We start from the raw sequence: 20,610 nt of genomic DNA, 5'->3' as shown, positions 1-20,610 counted from the left end.
GTGATCAGAAGATGACGTACCTTGACCTTGGACCTCAGCTCGAATGGTTGTTTTTCTACCATCCGCACTATCCTTCTGACCAACCTGGGGTTACATTTCCTCTTGTGTCCATGTCCTGGGAGGTTGCCTACAGTCCCATCAACCTTATACTTTTTAATAATGTTGGCAACTGAGGTCACAGGAACATGAATCTGCTTGGAGATGGTCTTATAACCTTTACCTTTAACATGGTTATTTATAATCTTCTTTCTGAGCTCCTCAGACAGCGCTCTGCTTTGCTTTCTCTGGTCCGTGTTCAGTGTGGTACAAAAATGATACCAAACAACAGAGTAGCATGTTCTTTCCCTTTAAATAGACTGAATGGCTGCTGAAAAGCTTGAAGCCACCAGTGATACTAATTAAGGTTAAACACTTTGTTTGAAACATAACTATAATGCAAGGATAAATAGTCTCGTTAGGGCACCAACAAATCTGTCCATACTATTTTTGCATATCTTTGTAAAATAAACAAATAATTTCTTTTCACAATTTTATTGGTTTACTCTATCGCATACTAAAGGCATGCAGGTATACATTAGACAACTGCTTTTCATGATAAACGAAGTATTATTTCAATAAGCTGTAAGGGTACCAACAAATTTGTCCATGTTTATATATAAATATTATTTGCTGTATGTGATATCAGTTTGGTGTGGGAGATATCAGCTACTTCAGATATACTTATAAAACTCTTGGTACACGATGAAACAATGGAAATTGTGCATCTCAAATTGAAAATTGATTATTTGCAGATCTCATTTACAGAGCTCACAGGCACGACACTGACATTAAAAAAATAATGGAAGAGCAATTTGGAGTTAACTAAAATTAGTGTCTTTTGATCAGATGTTTTAAAGCTGTCATTGCTTAAAACTTAAAGCTTGCAAACCAATAAGTCATACGTATGGTATAGTCATAATTACACACTTTTCATAATTAAAGAATGAAGACAATTTGTAACATTCTGGTATATTATGTCACAGAGGCATGCGGATAGTCACCATGCCTCCTCTTCAAGACTGGACAAGAATATTGTTTGCGCGTGAAAAAATAAATCAAAATGGTGCGTATAAGATATTGTTTTACTGTTACAACCAGGACATTACGAGAAGTGAAAAATACAATTCATTCATGTACCACTAATGAAAGCCATGACTTACTTAAGGACACAATCAAGGGGTCGCAATAAAAAATTATATGAATAAAAAAAAAACACAGAAACCACCAAAAAGCACTTTTATTATATATTTTTATTCCACGCGAGGAAACACAAGACTATTGCCAAAACCACACAAAAGTGACCCCAAACCACAGTGTAATTTAGCATGTAGAGAATCCTTGGAGTGACTGCACTTCACTACACTATAATGAACTTGGGTGAGCATATTCCTGAGCTCAGCGAGCAGCAGCTAGAAAACAGCCCCCCCCGTCTGCTACAGCTGGACCAGCACACTGCCATTGTCCACCCAGGTTTGAGTTTTTCTTCTCATTCGTGATCAAGCCAGTCTTTATACATGCATACACACACACACACACACACTTTGACCACAAATATTACTATCGATCTCTGGGAAACCCTTTGTGCTATGCCGTACTAAATAAAATTCGACTGATTATTTGATTCTTGGTCTGTTCCAAGATCTTACTATGCACTGCACACATATAATTTCAATGCAACTTTCAATGCAGTTCTGGTGTGACTATTAAGGAATTTCTCTCATAGAACATGAGGCAAATGGTAATGTGCTATATAAGCGTGCATGTTGGAAACATTGAACTACAGTGCCTTGCAAAAGTACTCAGCCCACTTACAATGATCAGATTTGCAATAGAGAACTTGTGGCTTTCTTTGAAAATTGCAGAAAGTGACCAACCAAGGACCTGGGCCAAGTCTGGCTTGAACAATATATAAAGCTGGGATCATCTTACCCCAAAATACAGCTGTTATTGCTCTAAGAAATACTCATGTCCTCAGGGTTGACAAATAGTTGGATTTGACTCGAATTTATAGCGAGAAGCTATGAGTTTGCGATACAAATACTGAAAGTAAGAATATGTGCATGTATAATTTGTAATTCAGGAACATATGATCACTCAGGGTGTTCAGTACTTTTGTAAAGCACAATACTTGTTTTTTTTTTCTACTTAAAGGGCAGTTCTGCGTTTGACTTTTATGTATTAACGCCTTGGTTATTTTACACTCTTCATCCATGGCTCCTTCACCCTGCACCAATGGGCACTTGTTTTAGGCTAATTATCATTTTAATTTATCCAGTGTTGTACTTGTGTTTCTCTAAGTGAATTGCGCATATACGAGTCACATTCTGTATTTGTTGCAATCCTGCATATCTTGCAAGCTCCACCAGCTTTATATGTAGGCATTTGTCTTTGAGAGCTTGAGAAGAGATTTACTCGATTTCCTTCCTCTCTGCTGCTACAGCCCACAGTTCACTAGAAGTCAGTCTTATTTTGTATCACACACGTAAGCTGCTATTTCTGTTTTGCTTGTCTGTTTGCTGACAGAGAAGCATAAAGGTCACAAGTCAGCAGGATCACCAGGTCTCATTGGTGGTCACGAGCCTGCCAGTGGACGACCTGTATGGAATATATCAGGGGTCCCCCTTTGTGATCCAGTAACCTTTGGCCAAATACTGGATAGTCACTAAAATTATTTCACTGTCACTTTTCATCATATATATCTGCACATAACTCAGAAGCATTGTATTAGTCATCAGATCTGCCTCAGAAAATAAAACCCATTTCTAATAATCATATTTTATTCAATTTCATATTCGCAAAGGATTGATTCAGGCATTAGTATTACACTTAGTGCACTTTAGGTGTGTATATATATACATTTCTTTCTTTTTTTTTTAATTAAATGGTTTAACCTTGCAACCACTGGACAAGCAGTTGGAAAATGGATGGTGTCAAAACCTTGATCCTCCATTACAGCAAACGGATCCATAGGACACAGAATGGAAGATAGAATGAGACCATTTTATTTGGTACCCTTGTGGTCTCACAGGTAGGAAAACCTGTGAGGTCCCGCTATCTACATTAAGCAATCAATGGCACAAATTCTCCCCTTAACACACAGAAAATGCTTAGTTTAAATAGTTAGTTTAATCTCAATTAACTACAGATTACTAGATGGGTCTGTCATTCCTTGAAATGTCCACAGCCTCGTCCGTTCTGAGGATTGACACGTTACACATAAGATAAACGTTCATACAGAATTTGTCCTATTTGCCTGTCAAACACAAATTCATGATAAATGAGCTAACAAAATGGTGAAAAAACATGAAAGAAATTTAGTTAAAATCTTTACACGATAAAAAAATATATATTTTTATGCATATGTCAGTGTGAGTTTGTTTCATCCTTTAAAGGCCAAGATCAGTTTCATTGGTTTTATCATAAAATGGAGTGTAAGTTCACCTGAACCTCCTTTGGTGGGAGTCTCTGCCATACTGCAAATGTTATGGAATAAAAAATGCTGGAGACACAGGATATGAGGCACCATGGATGGCACCTCAGATCCTGGCAGGGCACATTCAGAGGCCATGCAGGAAGAGAATAGGAATAGCTGGAGGAAACCCAAGCAAACACAAGGAGAACATGTGGACTTCACACTTCACACACTGCATTACAGCAGGACTCAAAGCCACAAGTGGTGTGAGTCTGCAGTGCTAAACACTGAACCACTGCGCCACCGTGACCAAAAAATAATAAATCGATAAACCGAAGACATGCTACATAGACACTACTAAAAACATTACATGCTACCTATCGTTAGTCTGTTCACAACATTCTGCTCTCTGTTTATGGTTATTTGGAGAATCTTTATTCCAAGATATTTTATTTGAAATATTAGAAAAAGTACAGCTCAAAATAACAAAATTAGCTATTTACGCTTGAAAATACTTTAAAATTGACCTGAATATTTTAATGCTGTATTAGAGATTATGTTGTGTTTGTACATAGATGCAAATGTTAAAGGTTCATTTCCATTTCATATAAACACAGTTTCTATAAGTATAATCACAGTATTTTCTGTTTGTAAATGTTGCACTGTTTAGCATTCTTAAAATTGCTAGATTGGAAAATTCCGACTTTTCTAAAAGGCATTCAAAATAAATTACTATAAAATTACTTACACCTTTAAGTAGACATGAAAGTATGGACAGACGGACAGACAGATGGAGCCAGCAAACCGAAAGACTAAATCATTTCTGTGGATGTTTTGGAGGAGTCTACCGATGTTGTTTGCTTGTTGTATTTTTTGCACATTTCTCCAGTCAGAATTGAGACTACTCAAGACGCTTGGGGAATACCTATAAACAGCTGTTGTCAAGTCTTTCCTCGGATTCTTATCAAGGTTCAAGTATGACTCATCTACTTTCTTCAATTTCTGAAATTAATGCATAAAAGAATCCAAAGCAAAAGGCTTGCCCCCTTTGAATTCAGGAAATAATAAATAGATCAACCTTATGTCAAAGCTAAGTACAATGGCATCTGGTATAATCATGCTAGAACAGAATGTGTGTCTGCATTAAAATTGCATGTACTGCTGCTTATCATAAACAATTTAATACCTGATATGAGAAACGTTTATTTTCATATTTGCCACCATCCAGGAAGAGTTTTCACAGAGTATTTGGCTGCTATTTTTTCCAAGGATGTGTAATATCACAAGGAGATTTACAGTTTTGCAGTCTTTTCAAAGTGAAAATGGAAATAACATTATAGGCAGGAAAAATCATAATTGATTTAAGTGTACAGTTATTCAGTATGATACCAGTCCACTAAAAGGAGAGGGCAAGTATTTAATTTGACATTGTGTACAGATATTTTTTGTTTTTTGAGAAATGTACACAGAGGTGAACACAGAACATTATTTCTGCCAGGTAAATCCAGGCTATGTGTATGACAGCAAATTGACATCGTAGCAACCATCCACCTGTCAAAAAATACAGTTTTTAAGTTACTCTGTTCAATGACAGAAGGTGCATATAATTAGCAACATGAATACTGTAGGTTTTATTCAGGATTTGAAGGGAAATAGTGTGCCATCCTTTGAAGTACAAAGATAATGTATAATTTAACTTATATCTTGTGCAGTGTAACAAGTGAATAAAATATATCTAATGGCCGCTGTTATGATTTCATTACTATAAAAGAAATTGAACTCACATCAAAACGGCCAATCGGCACCGCAGTCTGACTGGTTTGCATAACCTCAGTTAACGCCCACATCTGCTGGATGCTGGATGCCACTGCTTGTGGATCAGGCAGCCCCTAAAAATCAAACAGAGGAATTCAGTAGCGTAAAAAACACTATCTCTATACAGCATACATACCAAATATTCAAGAATAAATTGTTTTGATCAATAGAGGGCAGTAGAGAATCATACAACTGTTTTCTTTTTTTTTTTTTTTGGGGGGGGGGGGGGGGGGGCTACTTCTGTAGCACAGTCCAACCTTTCTCAACTGGAAATGTAAATCAGAAGCTAAATAAAAATTTAAGGATTGCGCTAAATTAATAAATTTGCATTACATAATTTCAATGATTCAACAACATGATAAATACGTGCTACATAAGGAAACAGAAAACGATAAACCAAACATGGTCAATGATGCATTATAAGGACGTAATGTTTCCAATAAAGAGAATATTGCTAGGTGTTTCTTTGGATCCAAGGGAAATGTTACCTTGGTATGTAGGTAGTGGAGACAACCTATTTGGGTCCCAAAAGGGGAAACTCAGTTTTATAAAAATTGTGACTGCAATCAAAAAACTGAAAATGCCAAAAGTCTCGTATTTTGTTTGGTTACTTATGGTTAAGGTTAGGGCCGGGTAGGGGTTAAGGTTAGGGCTGGGTGGGGGTTAAGGGTAGGGCCGGGTAGGGGTTAAGGTTAGGGCTGGGTGGGGGTTAAGGGCGTCATTGCTGGCATCAGGGTGATACCCACAGAATTGAATGGAAGGTCCCCACAAACATAAATACGAGGACTGTGTGTGTGTAACTGCAACTGATATTTACTGGTTTAAAAAAAAATAAAGCCTTAAAGAGATCAGATATAATCCATAGCCGCAGGGAAGAAATATCTGTATGATAAGTTAGCAACACAAATGAATTTGATATATGTCAGCTTGCCCTCAGGGTACATTCATACCACTGAAGACACATGACTGTATAGTAGATCACAATCGGCAATAATGACCTCATTTGGTAAAATCTAATTCATCATTGGCAAGTAGAGGATGGTAAAGTGAGATCCGCACCAATGGTTTATCTATGTGAGACTTATTTGCTCCTGTCAGTTTGAAACTAATTAAGCTGCCCTTATGATAATCAGAAATGCTTCAATTCAGCCTCCTGTTCTCCTCTCCAGGCATATTTTATATATATATATTTTTTTTTTTTCTTTTTTCTAAGTGAATATAATTAGTAAAAAAAGGGGCCAGCTGAATTTACAATTACCACTATAATTGTATGGAAAATAAGATCAATTACTATCACATGTATTCCTTTTAAACTGCTGCTTGCGTGGTGTGTACATACATGTCATTTTAAATCACTGTTTATAAGGTGTGTTTGTTCATAGACTGTCACTCATTTTCCTGCAGTGTGTTCGTTCAGGGTGTCATGTTAGAAATCGCTGTTTGTGTGGATGGCTCCTTGAGGGTGTCACAGTTTAAAATTGCTATTCTTCTCGCATATTCATCCTTGTTGCCACACTTTTGAATTGCTGTTCTTGCGGCGCGTTTCTGCTGATGGCCGCGGTGTAAAACTGTCGTCGTTGTGGTGTGTTCATTAACTTTGTCACCGTTAAAAAATTGGTGTTCTTGTGGTGTGTTCTTTTAGGGTGCGATACTTTAAAATTACCATCTGAACAAAATATATGCTTGTGTTGTGAAGATCTTTTCTTGCGTCCCTTCAGGCTGGAACAGGTAGTGCAGATACACAATCTTGTTGACTCACCAGACAAAAACAACCATTTTTGTCTTCTCAAGGAAAAAAAAACATTAACCGAAAACTGTAAAGAAGACCAGAAGACCAACAGAGAACAAGGAAGGATACTGTATGTTCTCCATAATGCACTTTTATACTTCTGTCAACTCAGTATTCTGAAAACATCAAGTAGTTAATTTCCTGAAGTGATTTGTTAAAAAAAGGCACTCTTCTTGAATTACCAAAAAAATGTCCCTAACCAAAAGATAATTAATCATCATGAGACAAACATGTGGTATAGCCCAATACAATTTGACGCAAAGAAAAGTATATGTACTACATGTAAACTATGTAAAATATATGTGAAATACATATATTCTTTACATCAGACCATATACTTCTTGTCATAATAATGTACCAATGACAAAATTTACATGCAGACTGATTCCAAAAACTGCACAAAAACACAAGCCCTGAAAATCTAATCATGAATCAGCCAGTCTGAAAGGTGTAGGAATTCTGAATAAGTCACTAAATACTTTCATTCAAAGGGATATTACAAATTTATTACAACCTGTAAATATCTTAATCAGAACGTGTCTTTCTCCAATATCATGCCTACATGGGTCACCTAAAATACCACATTTTCATCCTTGTCTTTTACTCTTCGTTAATTAAGATTTTTTTCCAAGTTTTAATACTGAGCCTTCCATAATCAGATTATATATAATCAAGCATCTTATGCCACAAATAACAGTATGTGCAATACTATCGATATTCAATATAGATTATTTGGCATCATTTTACATGACAGGAACCTTTCCTAATGCATTCATAAACCATTCATAAGCAGCATGTAAAGGCTTTAATAAACATTTATATTAAACACTATATAATAATAACTATTATAATTGCATAACAGTATTATGTTCTATAAATGCATTATCAAGGAATTATGAAGGTGCAGTTCATGTAAAGTATTAACAAGTATATATATATATATATATATATATATATATATATATATAAAGTGTCAAACCAGCAGTTTCATCCTTACATCCATTTCCCACAACCGTTTCTCTAATAATCATGTGTCAGAGATTTTTCAGGTAGACTTAGCGACTCACTATAAATAAAATCCATTACTTGTGAATTTGTTACTAAAGCTTCTTTTAAAAGAATATGTGTTTTCCTATTTGCAGGTACATGACAAGAAAATGAACTAAACTAGTCTGAAAATCTCACCTGTAAATCGGGGACCTGGTCGACTGGTGTCAGCTCAGAAAACCAAACAGGAACTTCCCGTTCTGAATCCTGGTGAGCAACACAGTCATTTATTCAATGAACATTTATGAAATGTGATCTCATCCAGATCAGGCACATAGAATATCATTTTCAGTAATGTGAGATTATTAGCTCTAAAGTACTGGCCTGATTGTCTGCTTCAGACTAAATAAATGCATCATATTGTTAATGACAGTAGGAAGTCATTAAGTGAAAACGATGCAAGCAAACAATTCGTATGTATAGTAGCCAATACAAATACAGAGCTACCTAAAATGCATTTAAACAAGAGTAATATCTGTTACAAGTCAAGAACTAACATCAAATTAAATGAGTTTGTAAAGTGTAACTATAGTGTCATGCAGATTGGGTGGAAAAACACAAAAAATCATCTAAGTTTTAAACCAAACTTAATGGGCCGAAGTAAAATTCATAACTGCCACAGAATAAATTCCTGTGCAAACTCCAAAACCTCATTCCTCACTAAAACTGCACCATAGGGGTTTCTCAAGCATACCTCTGTAAATGTCATACTTCTACATATATCCAAAAAGAAAACACAAAAAGGAGACGGTAGGGATATGTTAACATACGTCATTTACACACTGGTGAATTTTGATTTCCTCCAGAGTGAAATTCAGCCAAGACGAAGATGGCTGCCGGAGAATGAGACGTGCTGCTGTCACGTTGTCTGGAAGCAGCAGCATCTAGCAGACGCACGGTCACAGGGTTACATTAAGGCCTGACGAAAGGAATGTCACCCTGGAGTAGCTACATCACTAACAATTAAAACGCTATGCTTTCATGCAATATGCGTGTATTTACAACGATAAAATCATTTAATACAATCCCCTAAAATAAACAAAGGGCCTAGATTTTTTTTTTTAATTCAAAACACAATATTCAGAATAACTGAAAAAAAGTGCGGTTTTTATATTTAGTACATTGTCTATATTACAAATCAACCCAATTGCTTGAGATGAGCGTCATGCAAGTGACCGATTCAAAGAGACTGATTCTTCCGTTGTGGTTAAAAAACCTGGAGCCTTCATATTTGTTTAAAAACATTACAGACTTGTCGTCCTAATACTAATTATGTGTAAATTTCTTCGTCAAGATTCTGTCATACCAGAACTCAACAGTAAAATTCTCAGGAATTAACATTTTCACGCATTTGTTTATTTTAGCCTGTTGTTGACAAAGCTCCACGGACAAAAGCACTTGGCAGGCAGAGTAGCTTCTCCAGCCATAGAAACAAAGCTGTTTGTTTTATCATGCTAGCTGTGAAAAACCAGGAACGGTACAGGAAAAATAACCCTGCCATTATACAATATTAGAAAACACAGTTTTGAATTAAAAAAAAAAGTTCAAACAAGTATAAAATACATCTTTGCCCCAAACCACATTTAATCCACGAAAGTTTGTTCTGCTGGGGTTCATTTTCGGATAAAGTACATTTTTGGAAGTGGCAAGAGGGACATTGGCTACCGCGTCAAACCAAAATTAATAACGCAAAAATATCTTTAATCATCAGTCTCATGGACTCATTGGTTGCCAATAAAAGATGGGTACCAGAAAAGCAGATTTCTGTCCTCTACCAAAGGTGTCGTCCTTGGCTCTTACCCTGCATGGTTTTCTTGTCAAAAAAATGACAAATGGCAACCAACTACTGATGCAAAAAATTCCTGATAACTGATGAATGTACATTATGTCTTTTTCGGCATGAAATACAAGCCTGTTTGTGAATGAGTTCTAAAACACTATTTTATAAAGGTGGGTTAAAACTATCAATCTATCTATATGTTATTTTTTTGGTAAACTTTTCAAAGACATTTAAATTCAAGTGTACTCCAAAGAGCCATTGTATTTTCACACTGGCTTATCATACACTCATCTTGATGACATACATAAAATCCCCAAATTCATTTACCAAACAAAACAAAAAATGACACAAACCTAAAAAGACCAGTCATATCCATAATAATTTACAAGAATGCTTTAAAAAGCATTCCTCCTTGATAATGTAATATCAGATGATGTCTTTTCTAGTGCAATCATTTGTATGTGAAAGGAGAGCATGTATCCTTTGGATTAGACCCATCCTCTCAGTCATCCCACAGCTCTGACTCAGGACTCAGTGGTCTGCATGCTCATGGTGGTCATGAGCTGCATATTATCTAGCTATGTGGCTTCTGGCAATATTTCAGCAACTTTCAGAATTTCGGATGCTGGCAGCCAATTAGGTTCAGACCTTAAACCTGGTGGCCTCAATGTTTACTGCGTAGTGGCCTGCGAGTATTTAACACCAATCTCATTCACCAATCTCCAATCTCCTCTTTGTTGAAGAGCTTATAATGCTGGTGTTGAAGACAACTATGAAGACAACGGAGAGAAGAATTACTGGTAATCCTAGACTGCGTTGTTGAAGTGTCATCGCATTAAATGCAGGTGAACTCCTGAGAACACATGCTCTGTATACTCATCTAGTTATTATTATTACTATTATTATTATTATCAAGAACAAGTGTTTAATTCGTGAATGTACCAAAACTGGATCAGTGGAAGAAAGAAAACTGCTTCCAGAGTAAACCATTTCTCGTAACCAATTAGCAACAAGAAGTTCTTTTTGGTTAAACAGAAAAACAAAAATACATTAGTTAAATACTTTAAATCTGTATGTTATGTATGCAGTGTGCATCTGTTCCCACCACTTCTCCTGATCTCTCTTCCTTTTTGCAGTGAATCCAGTGATTGTCACACACCATGAAGGACTACTCTTTGTGATATCTCGTCATTTAATCCACTTCATCTATACTACAAGGTTCCTCATAAATATCCCTCAAAAAAGACAGAAATCCTTCATCACTGACATACAAACCAAATTCTCAAACTTGATTTACTTCTCTCAAACAGCTTTTTCAGTTTAAGGGTGTTAGCACATCATGTAAGACCACCTAAAAGTTTCCATATATGGTTAGTGTAGATCTATATGTTCAGATTTTATAAGGATACTAACTTAACTTAAGAACAGTTTTCTTGTCATATGGAGTAATGATGACAACATGATTCTTATGGGGTAGTCCATAAAAGGCAGTAATTGGATGACCTGATATCTAAAAGGACAGGAGAAACAGAGGTGCTGCACACTGCCCTGACCTGATGTCTGTACACAGAGAAGTAGTCCTGGGATCCTTCTTCCGTATGCGGATTGGGCATAAGGCGGTGGTTTCTGAGACAGGTGACCCATTTAACACTTCCTTCCTGGCTGGCAGATCCTTTCATCTGCAGCCGCACCGTCAGGAAAGCTGTATAGTAGTTCTTAAAGGAGACATCCTGAATCTGCAAGAAGGGAAAAACACCAAAGATCCCTGTCTGAAAGGCGGTTAGGTATAGCATTACTGCACTCTTGACACTGAAACAAAAGTGAAGCACTCAGGATTCTGAATTCCAGCTCCTTCTCTTCAGCTTCTTCCGTTCAGGGTTTATGAGGACCACGCAGCTCCCAATGTCTGTTCATTTTCTTCAGACTGCAGGGCACTATAGATGTAATTGCACTTTTGGTACTTTCTACACTTAATTTTTGTCATTTTAGAATGACTCACTTTTACCAGTTGACCTTGAGGAAATGTGACGTCAATAACATAGACTCCAGGGCGAGACGTGTCCGACTTCACATCTCCAATTTGTAGAGCCACTGGTGATTTCACCGTGCAAGCTACAGCACTGTCAGTCATGCTTAATACCTGGTAAACACAATTAAAAATAGAAAATTAGGTTTAAATACATTTTATGTGGATTGCTTTATTAACATATAACATTGCTGTAGATGTTAAGCAATTTAATTTGTTCTTCACTTAATCAGTATCCTTTTTGGAGAAGAGGTTGCGCACCAATCACCAGAAGCACCTTGTTTTGTTTGCGTTTCTCTGTAGATATGGATTTAGTTGTTTTTTTTCAGATAATAACATTACCATGTTTACCTTGTTTTTGATTGGCATCATCAAGCTGCTTGACCCAAGATGAAAGTCATTTGCAAGTCATTAACGGCAACTCTCATCTCAAGTCTCATAAACCCAATCTCAAGGCAACAGACTAATGCATTTTCAAACAACGTGCTAAAACCATGAAGAAAATGACTTTTTTTTTTCTCTAATCATTATCATTTTCTTAAATTTATTTTGTAAAGACTTGTAGGCCATGGAATGAATAGCGGAAACAGAAATGAGAAATGTATGGTCAAATGATTACATTCTTTGATGTAAATTTATATTCAAGATATGCTGAATCTAATGTTTATCTAATGTTTTATTTTTCCATGTAACTGCTGTACTGTTTTCTAACTTGGATAACTACTGAACAAATCTGACAGTCCCTAGAATGCATCACATCCTGATTGCATTTTAATTAGTCACAGTGAGTTTGAATAAATAACCATATTTACAAGCTTACAGCATGTTTTTCTTATTAAGGCTTGACAATTAGACTTCAAGTAACTACGTCACATGAAGTGTCAAGTTGTTAGTATTCAGCTGAACTGTATTATTTTGTCTCTAGCGTCCATCAGCTGAACTCCTTTCTGTTTCAGAAATCATAAGACTGGTTCACCACAGACAAGACACCAGGGCACACTCACACATTAAGCAATAAGTCATCCAACTACACGTTTTGGGTTTGTGGGAAGAAAGCCGTAGAAACCCACGCAAATGGGAGGGAATGTGCCAGTTTCATTGCCACGGACCTCAGGGCAGCATGCTGGTCAGCTTCAGACCATAAACGTCATTCGTGCATCAGAAATCGTCTGTGGTACAGCTGTCTACTTAATTAAGCTTGAAGCATGCAGATATCTAACTGGACAGAACTGTTAATTATTACGTAAACAAATTAGTTAAGATTTAACAAAAAGTGTGAGACGATAGTCTGAAGCATACACATCGAGAAAGGGACTCCATACAGCTAATGTCATCACTACCATTCGTCTGTTACTCTTCTTCATTTCTCCGAAATAAAAATGATTCTACTTACATAACGCTCCGTTTGACTTCGTATTTGGAAACCTATTGCGATTTGGTAAAATCGCTAAACACGCGGAGGGAGAGTACCGTGCACATTTGTTCAAGAGTTTATTTCATAAAGCGTATTGCGACGATGTGTATCTGAATCTAGCCCCCTAACAAACCCGCCATTTTTACCGCAGTGTGTAAAAGGAGCCAACTTCCGGCTTCCGTAGCCATGGCGACAGCTGCTTAAGTCCCCCGCGAGGCGTGACAGTAACTACTGGTACAAATCAGTAACTATGGATTAACGATTTTTTTTACCCATTTAGTAGGTCTAGCATTTACGTCTGTATTATTAATTACAATACTAAACATTTAGTTTACAACACATCACTTTACATTTGCAAACCAGGGAAGGGATTAATTTAGGTTCGGTTAATTTATAAAGGAAGTGATAGGTTAAAGGGGATATGTATAGACCTATAATGCATATGAATATATGACGGAGCTCCTACATAAAATTATCCATTATTCTTGGAATATTGTTGGGCCGAAAGTTCAATGGAACATAAAATTACTGTGGTGCCCTGAAAAGGCTTAAACTGTTGTAACTTAACCTTGTCGCTGTGAAATGTGTCGTCTTGCTCTTTCAACGTGATTAGCATTTTCCGAAAGTGGTGGATGTTTCAAGCTTTTTTTTAAAAAAAAGGAGAAAGAGAAAAGCATACATGCTCAACGGAGCTTTTGTACTCTAAAGGTTTTTCTTTTCCACTTTTTACTCCACTTATTTCTCAATTGCGACAAAACACTGGATAGGATGCTTTTTTTAGAGGGGGAAGAATGAAAATTATTTCCTGACCCCCGCAAAAGGCAGCGAAGTGAATTCTTGGAAAATAATATAAGAGAAAAAAAGTCAATAATGGAGAGTAGAAAATTGGTCTGTATGCTAATCAGTTCTTTACATTTGGGAGGTGATCAGCGGCTGGCTTCCTATTTTCATGAGGACCTCATACTGCTGGGACCTGGGTTTCTGTCCATGAAAGAAAGAGCTATATGGGGTTATCGTGGCAGAGTAGGAAATAAATAAATATTGCACAGTGTAATTTTTTTAGCCTCATCAGCAAAAGCCAATAAATAAATGATGGTGTATCACACAGTGTGCAGCCACCTACCAGAAGCAAAACATATCAAACAAAAGTTAGCGCAAGGGCAGTTCTTTTTTATCTAGAATGTTCTACAGCCACAATCAATGCTCAGGATTAAGCTTTGAGAAATGCAAATTGACTCAAATATGAAATGTATTCTGAGTCTTCTCATTCTCCTCCTAAGCAGGGGAAAACACTACCTTCCGCCCAGACTCTCTGATGCCTCAGTCCCTCCATGTCTATGTATGGCAGATGAAGCACTGTAGACTGACAAACTAGCTATTTTTATGCAAAATCTATGTATAACTCATGAGAACTTCTGGTTTGACCCTTTTCAAAATCCAGGTTATTGCATTGATATGGGGTCTGCTGAACTGGATTGTGATCAAAGGAGGCTTGTCTACCTGCCCATCTTCTCTGTGTGGTTGTTTAATGCAGGCTTTGTTACCACATACCTGGCTTGGATCTTGCACCCATACTCATTCGAATCAGTTGGAGATTGATATCTTTGCTTCCTATGAGAATGTTCTCCTTTTTGCATAACATTTTCTGTGCCAGCACTCCCAGCTGCACTGCAGTAATGTTCAGTAGGTTGCAGTCTTTCCCACTGCCTCAGAGTGCCTGCAGAAGTATGACACATAACAGCTGGGCTTTATGGTGTCACAATGCCCACTTGAATGCAGTTGCAGGTGCTGCACACAGAGCAGACTTAAGCAAATCATCCACTCTGTAGTCAATTTAGCTTCTAGTACATTATGACAAAGACCACTGGCTCCAAAATATTCCCTCTGGCTTTTCGCTTGTGTTTTGTCAAAGTGATTTTAGGAGAAAAACTTGGAGTTGCTGGGTTGCGTGGGTCAGATCCATGCATCTTCCAGTCACTTATCAGTTTTACTTAGTAAATGTCTTTAGACTTTACACTGTACAGCATAAGGGGAAGCAGGGAGATGAGACAAATGGAGCAGAACCAGGATTTGCCTCAACTGCAAATGATTATCAAAGACCATGTTTATGGTCTTGTTTTCCATTCTTTTTCAATAGCAAAAAAACCAAAGACCCTTAACAAGATATGTGAGTCTCCTCATTTTCAGTTCTGTTTGTTAAACACGGCCTGTAACAGCGGTAGGCTTCCAGGTCTCTAGCATGGGTCTGAGTTGGGCCTTGTAATTTCTCCAAATTTGGATTAATTAGAGTATTAATTACCATTTCAATTCCCATGAAACTATGGGAAATAGTGTTAACTGGTTAGTTGGTAGCGCCCCTATAATCTGAATTAATAAATAAGGGCAACTTGTATGTTTCGTATGTGTCACGTGCCACATTTGAATGTCATTTTGAACAAAGAACCTGAGAAAACCTATCCAACGATTTGATTTATCATTCAGGCATCTGCACGATAGATTAAATGAAAGCTCACGTTGCAATAATAATTATGTGTTACGACCACAAACAAACATTGAACATTGTTCATATTAGATAAGTGGATGCTATAACATTCAGATCACATTACATTGTTGTAATTAAATAAAATGATGGAGCCCTTGAACCCTTTATTTACACATCATAACTAAAATATTAGTGTTCATTAAATCTTGCTTGTAAACTGGAAGAACATTTCTTCACCAACTGATGACTGCTAGTATTTTTCTTGCTATTTAGCAACTGACATTAATATATTCTCTGTAAACATTAATGACAGCATGCAAAAAAGTATTTAAAAAAAATCAGTCCTTGTGTTATTTGACTTTTTTAGTATGACTATGAAAGTCTGCAATTCCAAAGTTCTCTCTTCTTATGAAGCAACATTTGCAAAATATGCTTTTTATGTGATTGTGTCATCCTTGATTTATGGGTTTTGTTGGGTTAAATTTGCTGTTGGACAAAGATTATTTGTAGCTGCAATAATCTGCAGAGCTGTATCAGCTTAGGTTATTGTAGCTGTGATCCTTTAATAATTTTATTTGCTTACATTGAGGTGATTATAAAGAAACATAGCTAACACAAGTCTGCATTGCGGCCAAACCATTAATACTATCCATCCATTTTCCAAACCGCTTATCCTACTGGGTCGCGGGGGGGTCCGGAGCCTATCCCGGAAGCAATGGGCACGAGGCAGGGAACAACCCAGGATGGGGGGCCAGCCCATCGCAGAGCACACTCACCCACCATTCACTCACACAGGCACTCCTAAGGGCAATTTAGCAACTCCAATCAGCCTCAGCATGTATTTGGACTGTTGGGGGGGGAGGGGGGGGACCGGAGTAGCCCATTAATGCTATCAGTAGATTAATAATGAAAGAAAACACGGTAACATCAACGGATTAATAAATAAGCTTTATTGTCACTTCTGTCCTATACAATGTCAGGCATTCAGTTATTTCAGTTGTGCCAGTTTTGAAAATCCCATAGATAGACGACAGTTTGCTGGTTAATATAACATAGTCTTGCAGTGCTGACATAATATTAAAACTGTCGTCCTCATTTATGTCAACCGAATCCAATCAGCATTGGTGTGGTGTGATGTCACCTGTGAAGAGGTACCTGGAGGATATTTTGTAATACAAAACCTCAGTCAAAATATCAAGATACCAAGATGCTTCCCAAGCATCTGTGCCTCCAAATAACTTCACAAGTTCTTGAACACGCCTAGGATGTAATCCATCCATCCATCCATCCATTCATCCATCCATCCATGGGGGGACATGCCCATCCACCCAATATTTGATTTTTAATAAATCTACACAATAAACAGACAACAGTCTTGCTCCTACACCATCCATCCATCCATCCATCCATCCATCTTCCATCCTATTCAGGGTACCAGGGAACCTGGATGTGACACAGAAGCAAATGGTTGATGCTATTCAACCCCCCTCATAGTGCATCCTTCTGAATCTCAGTTCTTTTTAATGGGACACATCTGTTGTCAAATCTGACTGTAAATGGTAAACAGGGATTTCCTCAAAACGAGCCATGCAGCCAAAACTCCTCCGCCGCACATTCTTGACATGTTAAAAAGTTTGTGATCTGAAAAGAAAAGTCATTATTATTGTCTTATGAACATACATCAAACAGCAATCACAGAAGCTGAAGACAGCTGCAAGTTATATATCCTAGCTAGTTATTTCATAAAAAGAAACAAATGTGTGTGTGTGTGTGTGTGTGTGTGTGTGTGAGTAGACACTCCTTAAATGTTGCTGTGTCTATATAACAAAATGATCCATAAATGTAATGTACTATTTTACATAATACATTGCAGGCACACTAACTTAGTAACATGAAGTGACTACTATCATGCTATATACCCAGACAGCTCAATACTAAAATTGTACAACCCAGTGTAATTGTTAATAAGTGCACTCAACTCTTTTTTCGAAAGAAAGTACTAATAATAATCTAAATAATGTGATGTCTTTGAGAGTGGACACGGGATATTGCGACTGCTCAATTAAGCAGTTACAGTAATTTCTCAATAAAATTCAAAAATCAATTTGCTGTCTCCTGAAGCGAGCAGTAATACACACCATAGCTTGATTTTACAACCCCATTTCAACGGCATTTTAGGGCACTCAATAGAGCACTTTTTGACTATAAAAGGATGTTAGAGAAGGATTTATATACATTCTGTAGTACCTGCATCACTAGAAAGATGTGTGTTACGTATCAGCTGACAGCCCTTTGTCATCAATCAGTTTTTATTGACACATTTTCACGATTGGTTGTTATTCTGTCTGTTTGCCACTTTCATTTGCATGGTGATATACTTTGCATCATAACCCACAAATATTACAGGTACTGCCTTGTGCTGTGGAACATTAATTTCTATTGATTTAACATTCAGCCCAGGCAACCTGCATAATTTGGATTGTGTGTATATCTAAGTGCTGCTTATCACAGCTCCATCTTTCTGTTAACTTATGAATCCCTCCGACAAATATTGACTCTATGGGTATTAGACCTAAAATCGATTTATTAAGAACTAATGATTATCCTGAGTGTAAGCAAAGCAAATTGGTACTAGGCAATAGTTTATATTCAGATTTATATTAACTCAGCCTATATTAACTTTATCTCAGTGCTGCAGTTTATATAAATGTGAGCCAAGAATAGGGTTTTTTCAATTACATGTGTAATTTTCCCTTGACCTTCAGTTTTTTCTTACACACTGTACAGTATAAATAATATTCCAGTGACAGTAAAACATTTTTTTTTCAATATCTAATACAGCACGAAATTTAACGCATAATATTATTCATAATTAAGCGCAGAGACGTTCCTCTCAAGGTGAAGGTGGGTAGCAGAATGTAATGATATGCGGGGTGTTGTTGATCATGCGTAATATCGACGCATGACATTGTATTAAGACCTCGGAAGGATCGCAGCTTAGTTGGAATGGTAATTTCTTCACAGCAAAACCAGAGCCGAACCGCCTTCTGGATTTTTTCCAAGTCAATAAACCCCATTAAAATTTAGTCTCTCAAGGTGATGATTCCAGCTGCACATTAACACCACGCCTGTATTTTAAACTAGGACTTACTGCCATTACCAATGTGATCTTATGATAAAACACGAATGACTAATTTTCCAGGTTTCTATAATTTACATTTATTATGCCACATAAATCCACTGGAGATATTAATCTCATATTATTAACAGCTTTGTTTCACATGAAATAGATTAAGTTTGTTCGTTTGTGTCATATACCGTACACGTTCATGTAAAACAATTTTGTGAAGCCTAAATCGAGCACATTTTGATACACTGAAAGACTATATCATTGCATTTATATGATGAGCCCAGATTGGAGAAAAAACTGTAAATATGAAATTATATGCAGGTGGACATTTTTATATTGAGACAATGAACATCATGGATCTGATACTGCCGCAATCCAGGGCAAATCACCCTGTTGTTAGAATGTCTGGTGACAGCTACGTTTGAGACAGACAATCATTCACATTTATTTAGTAAAAATACAGCAAAGATTTTCTGCTATATATAAAGCATGGAACCATACAGGGTGGGGTTGATAAAAGAATACTTTAACTGTGAGGTCTATTGTATAAAACCTACAATCAAACTGGAGATTTTTTTTTTCCTGAACCATCTGTTGCTAACACTGCTTTTTATTGCTGTTATTAATTAACAAATCACCCAGGCATCTTACAGTGCATAATTAGATGCTTCATTAAATAAAAATATGGATGCCTGCATAACCTTTAACTATCGACAGTGGGCATAAACCAGAGAGAAAATATGGGCCTTTTACAGTATGAACTATAACTTCATATTTTTCATTTATGTGCAACAATACTTAAAAAATCTCTTGAAGCAAAGTAAGAACATTTCTGTTCCCCTATTAAAACAAATTTTACAGTCAATAGTAATAGTCAATAATATTGGTACCAACCCCCTCCCCCCAAAAAAACTGATTTATTTTTGATTATTCCAAATGATATTTTTTAAAATGCAAATTTTACGATGTGTTAATTCCATAATTGCACATTTAGCAGCACTAAGAATATGAAATCCATGAATCAGTTGCCAATTACCACACATTAGATTAGATTGATTAGCTTTGAAGATGAGATCAATTTGATTAAATTTGTGTTCATGTAACGATCTTCTAAACATGGCTTCTGAAATGGAGCATTAAGAGTTACAACATTGTACAGTCTTCAGAGTTAGTGAAAAGAGCCAACGGAGAACAGCAAAGCGAAAGGGCTTCCTCTGAAGGCTTTGGATGCTATTAAAACAAAACTCGGCCTATGATGGACAGGTATATCACCCAGGGTGTCCCTCAGGGTGCCACCTCAGATCCAGGCTCCAGGCCCAGACCTGCAACCCTTACCAGGATAAGTGATTAGAAGATGGATGGATGTATGGATGGATGGATGGATGGATGGATGGGTGCACGGACAAATCAAAATCTTATAGACTATTTGCAGGAATTTATCACTAAAGCTTTTATGATGAGGTCCATCCATCCATCCATCTATTTTCCAAGCCGCTTATCCTACTGGGTCGCGGGGGGGTCCAGAGCCTATCCCGGAAGCAATGGGCACGAGGCAGGGAACAACCCAGGATGGGGAGCCAGCCCATCGCAGGGCACATTCACACACCATTCACTCACACATGCACACCTACGGGCAATTTAGCAACTCCAATTAGCCTCAGTATATCTTTGGACTG

At 37.1% G+C, this 20,610-nt stretch overlaps 1 protein-coding gene across 4 annotated transcripts; it reads right to left on the bottom strand.

Moving 5' to 3' along the window:
• Positions 1 to 2,798: 2,798 nt before the first annotated feature.
• On the bottom strand, positions 2,799 to 13,485 carry nicn1 (nicolin 1). Of its 4 annotated transcripts, none has more exons than XM_049023701.1 (7): positions 13,302 to 13,485; positions 11,882 to 12,022; positions 11,436 to 11,618; positions 8,873 to 8,986; positions 8,241 to 8,309; positions 5,236 to 5,340; positions 2,799 to 5,002 (listed from the first exon to the last, which is right to left on the bottom strand). In XM_049023701.1, the coding sequence occupies exons 2-7, from the start codon at positions 12,011 to 12,013 to the stop codon at positions 4,961 to 4,963; spliced, it is 645 nt and encodes a 214-aa protein (XP_048879658.1). In that variant the 5' UTR covers positions 12,014 to 12,022; positions 13,302 to 13,485; the 3' UTR covers positions 2,799 to 4,960. The 4 variants fall into 4 exon arrangements, with proteins under 4 accessions (XP_048879658.1, XP_048879660.1, XP_048879659.1 ...); XM_049023703.1 differs by lacking the exon at positions 13,302 to 13,485 and adding an exon at positions 12,979 to 13,282; XM_049023702.1 differs by lacking the exon at positions 13,302 to 13,485 and adding an exon at positions 13,018 to 13,282.
• Positions 13,486 to 20,610: the final 7,125 nt, after the last annotated feature.

This window comes from Brienomyrus brachyistius, chromosome 8 (genome assembly GCF_023856365.1).
Source record: "Brienomyrus brachyistius isolate T26 chromosome 8, BBRACH_0.4, whole genome shotgun sequence".
NCBI lineage: Eukaryota > Metazoa > Chordata > Actinopteri > Osteoglossiformes > Mormyridae > Brienomyrus > Brienomyrus brachyistius.
Note: the sequence above shows the minus strand (reverse complement) of the source record. Positions and strands in the feature narration are given on the sequence as shown.

What these genes read in the sequence shown, in the direction of transcription:
- nicn1 (XM_049023701.1), bottom strand. Translation starts at nt 12,013, where the DNA reads ATGACTGACAGTGCTGTAGCTTGCACGGTGAAATCACCAGTGGCTCTA. An exon ending in CTCAAGGTCAACTGGTAAAA is followed by an intron (nt 11,619 to 11,881) that starts GTGAGTCATTCT and finishes CCCTTCTTGCAG; the next exon opens with ATTCAGGATGTCTCCTTTAA. An exon ending in TCTCTGTGTACAGACATCAG is followed by an intron (nt 8,987 to 11,435) that starts GTCAGGGCAGTG and finishes TGCGTCTGCTAG; the next exon opens with ATGCTGCTGCTTCCAGACAA.